This window comes from Saccoglossus kowalevskii, chromosome 9, assembly GCF_978046115.1.
Source record: "Saccoglossus kowalevskii chromosome 9, keSacKowa6.1, whole genome shotgun sequence".
NCBI classification, from domain to species: domain Eukaryota; kingdom Metazoa; phylum Hemichordata; class Enteropneusta; family Harrimaniidae; genus Saccoglossus; species Saccoglossus kowalevskii.
In genome coordinates this window covers 8,221,509-8,231,014 of record NC_140649.1, presented here as the reverse complement: position 1 = coordinate 8,231,014, position 9,506 = coordinate 8,221,509, and the positions used below count along the sequence as shown (strand labels likewise).

Below are 9,506 nucleotides of genomic sequence, written 5' to 3'. Positions count from 1 at the left end.
CGATTTTATTGACTTCGTGTTTCTGTTTGTCGGTATTTTACCTGATTGATTCATGTCCAGTGGGTGTTTATAATTTGCCGGTCACGATGACACGTTAAGATTTCTGTATATAGTGCATCAAACGGAATTCATTTTAAAGCGGGGGAGTCGTCACCTGCGCATGCGTCAGATGGCCATAGCGTTTCATTGTTTACAAACAAGCTCTACCCATGAGCCTTTGCGTTTCTAGCGTGTGTTGTTATCGTCGCTTGGGACTCAATTCCCGCACGTGCGCAGGTGACGACCCTTCCGCTTTAAAGTCTAACGTACCTTATAGTTAAGAAGCATTATTAAATTATCGTTCATGTGCTTCAAAGGCACGGTAGTAGTGACGGTCACTTAGTATTTATGTTGAGGGGTGAAGCTCAAGATGCATATTTGTCATTGTCGTCAGCCGAGCATGCTGACTATAAATTGGTTAAGGGTGCTATTTTGAAAGTGTGCGGGCTTGTGCCAAGGCATACAGACAGAAAAGGATGATGAATAAATGTTCAAAGCATTTTAATAACGTGGATACCTATGTCGATGATATTGTTGTATGTAATGATACATGGCAAGATGATTTCACTTGACCAAATGTTTAGTCGATTAAAACAGGCCAATTTGACTGTAAATCTGGAGAAGTGTGATTTTGGTCGTGTTAAAGTAAAGTTCTGCAATTAACTGCACCTCTCACTGACATCCTTAAAAAGAATAGATAGTTTGTTTTGTCAAAATCTTGCCAGGAATCATTTGACAAAGTTAAGTCTTTACTATGTACAGTGCCAGTGTTGCAAGCGACATATTTTTCTAAACCATTCAAGTTAACTATGGATGCTAGTGATCTAGGAGCTGGAGCTGTATTCATCCAATTTTATGGTAATATTGAACATCATATTGCGTATTTTTCCAAAAAATCCAATTCTTGTCAGAAAAATTATTCTATTGTTGAAAAGAAAACTTGGTTTTAGCCATACATTTTGAGATATATGTAACCTCATCTGCAGAACCAGTACTCGTACTTACTGACCAAAGCACATTAGTATTTTTGCATCGTATGAAAAATAAAAACAGAAGGTAGGTTTGTTTCTGCAAGAATATATTTGTTGCTTTCTTGGTTATTCAATTAGGGCAATTTCACTACTTGATATTTTTGGGAAATATTTTACGTCAATTCTTAATGTACGTTTAAACTTTTGGGCAGATGCTTTGGGGAAAATAAACAAAGAACAGGCGGGTTGTCGTCATGGATACTCTACAACTGCCAACATATTTATCCTTCAGGCAATTGTTCAAAAATATATAATCAAAAAACGGGGAAAATTATACTGCGCCTTCGTGGATTTCTCCAAAGCATTTGATAATGTAGAGAGACAAAGTCTTTGGTATGAGTAAATGGAAAGATGTTTAATGTATTACATAATATCTATTCAAATGTTAAATCATGTGTCAAAACTTTAACCGTATATACTGAATACTTTCAGTGTCCTATGGGTGTTTGCCAGGGGTGTATGTTAAGCTCATTTATGTTCTCCTTCTTTATCAATGAATTATGTAATGAGCTGAATAATTCGGAGCACCACGGTGTCCAATTATCTCCTGATTTGCGGACGACGTTGCAATTGTATCAGATTCAGTTGTCGGACTCCAGAGGTTATTAGATAAACTAGAATTGTATTGTGAGCGCTGGAATATGTCTGTAAACTTGGAGAAGACCAAAATTATTGTTTTCAAGGGCGGGGGACATTTATCAAGGAACGAAAAGTGGGTTTATGGAGGGATGGAGGTCCACACCGTCTCATACTACAAATATCTTGGAATTATGTTCTCCTGTAGACTACACTGGTCAATGGCAACATAACTATTGGCACAGCAAGCGAAAAAAACTTTATTTTGTTCATTTAAAGCTCTGAATTGCTTACGCCCTCTATTCTACATAACCTATTTAAAGGTCTTTGATACAATGATATTACCAATACTAACGTATGGGCGGAAATCTGGGGTTTTAGAGAGTGTAAATGTCTAGAACGAGTTCAATATCTTGCCTGTAGAATGTTTATTGGTGTTTCAAATAGATCACCAAATAGTAGTATTCTAGGAGAATGTGGAAGATATCCTATCTATCTGTACTCAGCAAAACGCTGCATTAAATATTGGGCACAATTAATTTCTATGCCAAATTCAAGGTACCCCAAGAAATGTTACAATATGCTAAACAATATCGAAAGGTCGGGAACCAGAACAAAACACACGTGGATCAGTGACATCCAAAATTTACTTTCCATTTGTAATATGAATGATGCTTGGCATGCACAAGAAGTTGGAAATGTTAATGTTTTTATAAATACATTTGTGGAACGATTCAAACAGTATCTTTCTTTGGTATGGCGGGCTGACTTGTGTACTTAAGACAAGTTAGATACTTACTGCCAATTTAAAACTACCATAGAACCAGAAAGATATTTGTTTCACTATCTCGGCTACGATGTTCATCACATTGTTTACGAATTGAAAAAAACAGAGGTCATCTTGAAAGAGATCAACGTACGTGCGAGCTTTGCAATATGAATTCTATTGAAAACGAGTTCCATTTTTTATTAGTTTGTAATTTTTATAACCACATTAGATGTCTCTATATCCCACACTACTACTGCACCCCACCAACTGTAAATAAATTTATCGAATTACTGAAAATTCAAAATGATGTACTTCTACAGCGTTTAGCTGCGTTTGTATTTAATGCTATGAAACTTAGGCGGGAAGCCGCTGAAATATTGTAAATAATTTAAATAATTTGAATTTACTGCTTTGGGCCGATGGCCATGTATCAGTTAATAAAGATCCTACTGAACTGAATTATGGCTAAAATTTGTGTGGTGGGTGGAAGATGTGTTTATTGTTTGTTGAGTCATTGTTTAGACACCCTGCAGCTTGAAATGGTATGATCCAAATCCAAATTCGATATGGCGGTGTTGAATATCTGTGCGATATGGCAGTGTCGTCTAAAACATGGCATCAACATAATGTATGTTTATATATTTACTGTTGTAGATCCTGAGAACTAGCCATTGAATATGATGTCGGGAATAAATGGTATTCTGAACAAGCTTTATTAATTATTGCTGGCAAAAATATAAAGAAGTGAGGTCTCAGGCTGCAGTTCATTTTTTTTAAATTTTTAATTTTTTTAAGAAAATTGTATTTTACAGAGTGTAAACAATAAAACATTCACAGTGCAAGGCTAGTTCACCAATATGTCTATTCTCTTGCTTGAGTGTGAAAGTACATGGTTTATTGACTACCTCTTATGTTTTAAAATTTTAGAATTTCTTTTATTTGGGAAGGTTCTTCTATAAAAATAGAACTGATATATATATAATGTAATTAATTGTAAAGAATGTATGACATCTAAAACTCCTCGCTTTCTTTTCTGTGAAGGGAGGTGTGACGAAATGTCAATATTTTATATCATAATAAAGTATTTTTGCATTTATACAAATTTATTCATTATAGTAATTGTTCTGTCTTAAGTTCATTTAATCTGATTTGCATATTCAATGGCTGCCTGAGCCGTATTTTGATATATGTTAAGCCCACTCCCTAGAAGAACTAAATAGGGTAGCCATGTGGTCTGAATTTCAGCACTGTGGTAGAATTTGGGTTGAACAGAAGCTGCATGGTTCAGGCGTGGTTTGACGGCTACACGTGGTTGTGCACTTTATGGTTATTTCTTGCATATGTTTCAGGAAACTCTCATGGTTTTGCCTTCTACCTATATGAAAGTCAACTTCATTGTGTACCGGCATCAACCGAATGCTTTTACGGTAAAGGTTGTGAACTGGTCACTTAAACTACCCGAAAATTACTGCCACTGAGACTATTGTATGCCGGTTCCACGACACCATGGCTACGCTAAGAAGTCCTGCTTTCTACAGCCTGCATCGGTTTCAGTGTGGACAATGAACTGCAGTTAAGTACTACATATAGCAAATTTGAATTTCCAAGAAATAACATTTATGTCACCATTTTACGCTAACTACCACAGTGCTCATCGATTGTGACCTCAGCTAGTTATTCATCATGTTGTACAGTTTTTTTTGTAGCTTGTATGTAACAATCACCGTAATGGAAGAGTAACCATTTGTATTCTCTAATTCTCAAATTCTACGTTCAATTACCCATTAATTATTATGACATTAATCCTTGATACAGCCAATGACGGAGAGAGAAATCTATGTCAAGGGAAGCCACATGCCCTCATAGATTTTCTTCCACATTACATAACCCGTGACTGAGGCAAAGTGGCCAGCGCCATCTTGCCCCATCTTCACTTCCCTTTTTTTCTCCACACGGAGGTGCATTGCAGCAAAACAGTGCGGTTCAGTCAACAGTTTTTTGACTGAGTTTTCTGAGGTACTCATTCTGTGACCATTGGTAACAGTAAGACATGTTGTCTGGTAAGATAACATATTCTTATTAGGGGACATGTTCTTTTTGTACTGCACACAAACAACCCGGATGATGCATTTGACCTCTTTTGTAGGGCTTAATTGTGTCAGTTTCAACTGTAATTGTATTCGACTCATATATGCCTTGGTCATTTCTTAGTGTAGTTAAAATGGACTCCAAGAAGAGCTCTTATCCTTCCGGGTCATCACCCAATAAATCGACTCGGTTTGGCAGGAATTGCCACATAGCAAATGTCACCTTTGTTTAGAATGCGTTTGGGGTTTGTGTTTTTTGCCATGAGTGTGTGTGCTTTAATTGGGACCCGAAAATCTGGGATAGTTTCAAAACCATGTTCATGTTGCCGAGACTGACCGCATTGCCTGTCCTCGGGCTAGTCGCGCCGTCAGTTTGGGCCCTACAGGTGTGAGTGAGAGCAGTGTCAGTATGAGTGGGAAGTCCTCCTGTTCGACTTGGTACCTTGGGCCGAGCAGTGGTGAAACCAAGGTCTCACCCCCGGACTGGAGAGCATCCTTGCAGCCTGTTGTTGCAGGCTGAGGTCTGCTTGATCGTGACGGCAAAGGTCGTGTGCCTGGAGCCTAGTTCTTCTATGAGGCCAGTTGTGGGGTCGTTTGTTGGTCCATCCTCACTGGTACCGGACTTGCCTCCGAGATTCTGGCGATGTTCGAGAGCCTGTCAGGACAAATTTCGTTTCATTCATGTCGGATGGACAAGTTGCAGAGCGTGTTGTTAATACCACGCCCTCCCATTCTGGTAGTTCCGTGGCTTCCGTGATCTGAGACGGCCGGATCCAAGGCAACACTGATTGCATGGCTCCCCTGGTCCAGCAGATTGCTGAATGTTGTTGGGCGCACAGATGGTGTTGACGGAAGGCGTTGGTCCTCTGCGGAAGAATATAGTACTAAAACCCTAGGTTGGGGTGATCTTATGACTAACACCTTCTGCTGGACCAAGCACTATCCAATCGGTACGATGTTGGGTAATGGAGCCAGCAGAGTCTGGAGCAAAACATCATGCCCCAAACAGGACAGATTCTCATTATCGTAGTCAGAAACAGTCCACCACACCCTGAGAGCAGAGTTGCGACCCATCAACTTTTGTGGCTAGCACACAGGAATGTATTACGGTGCATTTCCGGGACTCAGAAGTCTCCGAGGTGGAACGCACCAGCCTCCTAGACCAGTAGACATATATGTTAGCAAGACATCACATGGCTATATGTGAAATCCTGCAGTGTCATCTGGCTGTCTTTGCATAGGCTACCTTTGTGCAGAGGGATGTTTTTCAGTGTACTGAGTCGCGGGTTGCATCACCACCTCAATTACACAGGCTGTTCTTCCTCCACCTTTTTTGATGGGAAGACGGACGGTACAATTTCAAAGCGTCTGGAATCCACTGACCAGACGGTACAGATGAGACTCCAAGCGATGAAAACGTGTCAGCCAAAGTCGACACCCACTGTCTAGAAGCAGCCTACTCTTTCTGCGCACCCCCAGGAAGAAGGGACCAGGTGGTGGATCCTCTCCTTCCTCAGGTGGTCGCCCCATGTCACAAGAAGCAAGTTTGATGCTTACATCTGCAACAAGGGGGATGGGCAAGTGTTCAGCTGGGGCAGAGTCTGAACTTACTCTTACAAACCTTGAGAGGACTCACCTCATCGGAGGAGAGTTTGCCCCAATGTAGAATCATCAAACCCATGGCAGCATATCCCTGTCGCACACAGATTGCGTCAATGTATTCTGGCTTGGAACCGATGGGTAACAGACCTTTAGTCTCAGACCAGACAGTTACAAAACTCTGGTTCTATCCTTCTCTGTCAATACCTCCTCCCGTTGGGTGCACTGAATGTTGTAGCGATTATGAACAAACTCCAAGATTACTGGGGTCCAATATGTGTAATGTGACCCATGAAAATGTTCGAAGGTCAGCTGAGTGTCTCTCATCAATGCCAACGGATGAAACAAATCAATATACACAAATATGACTTGCAACTAATTTATTCCAGTCCCAATATCGCATGACAAGTAACGATTGACTGCAAACAAACAAAAACAGTCAATAAGGAAATTGCTGTACATAACAATTCATACAGTAAAATACAGCATACAATAAACTACATAACTTAGGAAACAGCGCCCTCAGGCGGGTGAATTCACATTCACTAAATTCTTACAGTAAATATTCATACAGAGCAAATCTGACATAAACAAAGAAAACACTGAATTAATAAAGCATTCAAGTGTAACATCAACGAGAATGAATAAATGTGCTGTAAATAGCCGATAGTTTAGTTGATCAAACACAATTATATGATGTAATATTCACTGCACAAGTTATTGCATGATAATCTATAGGCACTTGTATCGAGCAGCAGGGAAAGTTTCAGCACATATAAAACACAGCAAATTGCAAGAAATGTTATTCTCACCGTATTTATAGATTGACCCAGCAACCAACACAATTCTCAGACTTTCAACCAGTCAGGATTAGGAGTGCTCGATGGCAGTAAAGCAGACGACTTTTACAGAGCTTCACACAGAACTATTCTCTGTCAGCCATCATTTTAGAGTCACTGACCTCTGACCTTGGCTTACCCAAACCTGCCACTAGAGGCGCTGTTTACTTAAACTAACAATTACATACATATGCATGTTGTATAATAAAGTACACTAACTATTTTTGTGGCGACTAAACAATAACAATAACAAACATAATAACAATGAATAAATCTATATTTGGCCATAACGTCCCGGCCCCCTAATCGTTGAGATACTCGAAACAATTACACAAACATCACCTAACTCAAAGGCCAAAAATACCCCAAAAATAACAAGTCTGGCTGAATTCAAGAATGACACAGGCAAACGCAAAGCAGGGGAAACAGCAGTGCAAACACGGACGGCGCACAAGAACCGCACAGACGCACAGCAAAGAATGGTCACAGCGGCAAAGGCTACCATACCACAAACCACATGCAGGAATGTCAAATTTAGACATCACTCACAGGAAGCTAGGAATTATTTACGTCACAATCCATATCTAACTCCAAAAGCAGGCAAAGTTTGTCGGCTGGCCGCATCAATACATTTGTCTTTGTCTTCACCTTTCCCATACGAACTAACCCATTTCGGTCTTTTATGGTCTCCACAACCTTTCCCATCGGCCAGGCATTACTTGGTACTGAGTTGTCAGCAATTAAGACTACATCACCAATTGTAAAATTTCTACGGGGGTGCATCCATTTGTGTTGCTCCTGTAATAGCGGTAAGTACTCTTTAACCCATCTTTGCCAAAATATATCAGCTAGATATTGAACTTGACGCCATCTACGATGTACATATGTATCATTTTTACTAAAGATTCCTGGTGGTAAGCTCTGATTCGTATGAGGCAGTAACAAATGATTTGGGGTCAACGCTTCATAGTCATTTGGATCATCTGATATCACAGTGATAGGTCGACCATTTATTATAGATTTCACTTCACAGAAGAGAGTGTGTAATGCCTCATCGTTGAGATGGATTGTCTGCTCCTTAAAAAGTGAAAAAAGAATCTTCCTTATTGTCCTGATATGCCGCTCCCATACACCACCAAAGTATGACCCAGTGGGTGGATTGAATTTCCATATTATGACGAAGAACTTCACCAATCTTTGCTTGGTTCCATTTACCAATTTCGTCCTGCAACCCCCACAAGGTTGGTTCCATTGTCTGACCTGATGGATTTGACACAACCTCTTCTGGCCTTGAATCTTCTAATCGCATTAATGCAAGAATCTGTATCAAGTGAGTGTGCAACCTCAAGGTGGACCGCACGCGTAGACATACATGTAAAAATGACACCGTACCTCTTCACAACACAACGACCACGCTTGACCTCAAATGGCCCAAAATAATCAACCCCAGTGTGTGTAAAGGGTGGCATGTCAGGTGTTATTCTCTCAATGGGCAGATCAGCCATCTTCTGCTCTCCAACCTTTGCTCGGTAGCGTCGGCAAACAACACATTTCGACACGATCTGTCTTATTGCAGTATTCGCACACAAAATCCAATATCTCTCCCGCAACTTACTTAGCATTGCATTTCTGCCTAGATGCCCCACTGACTTGTGAATGTCTTCTAAGATAAGATGTGATATTGGGGAATCCTTTGGTAGCACAACAGGATGTTTCATGCTATCCGGTAATCTGGCACGCTCTAGACGTCCTCCAACTTGTATGAGTCCATCCTTCATAATAGGATCTAATTTGTACAAACGACTTGAGCGTTTTAGTCTGGTGTTGTACGTCAATGCTTCAATTTCTTCAGGAAAGCAGAGGCGCCCTACATAGGGTAGAAGACCCTGCAGTAAATTTGGGCTTCTACTTGCACATGTTTGTAGTTTCAAAAGGTACAGGTGGCCGGCGTCCAGTTCTGGATCTAACCAAGTTAAATCAAGTTAAATCAGTATGTGCTCCTCGATTGGTTCTGCACGAAGACTTCAAGCACTGTTTTACTTTCCGTGCACCATTTGCCATGCTAGATTTAGGCTATGCTTACCGACACATGCTGATGCATCCAGTAAGTCATTGACTTGCCCATTTGGACCAAGTATTCACATTCGTGGTGCTCCCCTTCTGGTTCATACGTTTTCGAGTGTTTAAACAGGAGGTGCTGCTGATGCATAAGTCATCACTACACATCAACCCGTACCTAGATGACTGGTTGTTGCACGACCAAAGAAGGGATTGGTGGCCAAGCAGGTAACACAGAATTTACGATACCAATTAGGCTTTTTAGTAAATCTAAAAAAGTCCTATCTACACCCGACACGTCAGTTGGTGTTTCTGGGCATGGAGTTTGACACAGAGGCAGGCTTTGTACGTCCATCGCAGACTCATTGCCTCACGATAAGCAGTCTAGCAGAACGTCTAACCAGCAGGAACTGGGGAGGCGAGTTACCCTCACAGACCACAGGCCTTGCCCTGGTGGGTGGCAATAGGCAACCTCAGACAGAGGGTCCTCTTGGACCAACAGAGTCTT

At 40.8% G+C, this 9,506-nt stretch overlaps 1 protein-coding gene and 1 long non-coding RNA gene across 2 annotated transcripts; both read right to left on the bottom strand.

Annotated features, from left to right (window-relative positions):
* Window positions 1–6,466: 6,466 nt before the first annotated feature.
* LOC146738101 (uncharacterized) lies at window positions 6,467–6,949 on the bottom strand. Its single transcript, XR_014930502.1, has 2 exons — window positions 6,914–6,949; window positions 6,467–6,520 (listed from the first exon to the last, which is right to left on the bottom strand). It is a non-coding gene; the product is annotated as an uncharacterized LOC146738101 (long non-coding RNA).
* A 546-nt stretch (window positions 6,950–7,495) lies between these two features.
* Window positions 7,496–9,065, bottom strand: LOC146738100 (uncharacterized). The gene is made up of 3 exons (XM_085503561.1): window positions 9,062–9,065; window positions 8,333–8,903; window positions 7,496–8,165 (listed from the first exon to the last, which is right to left on the bottom strand). Exons 1-3 carry the CDS (start codon window positions 9,063–9,065, stop codon window positions 7,496–7,498), a joined length of 1,245 nt encoding a protein of 414 aa, XP_085359687.1.
* Window positions 9,066–9,506: the final 441 nt, after the last annotated feature.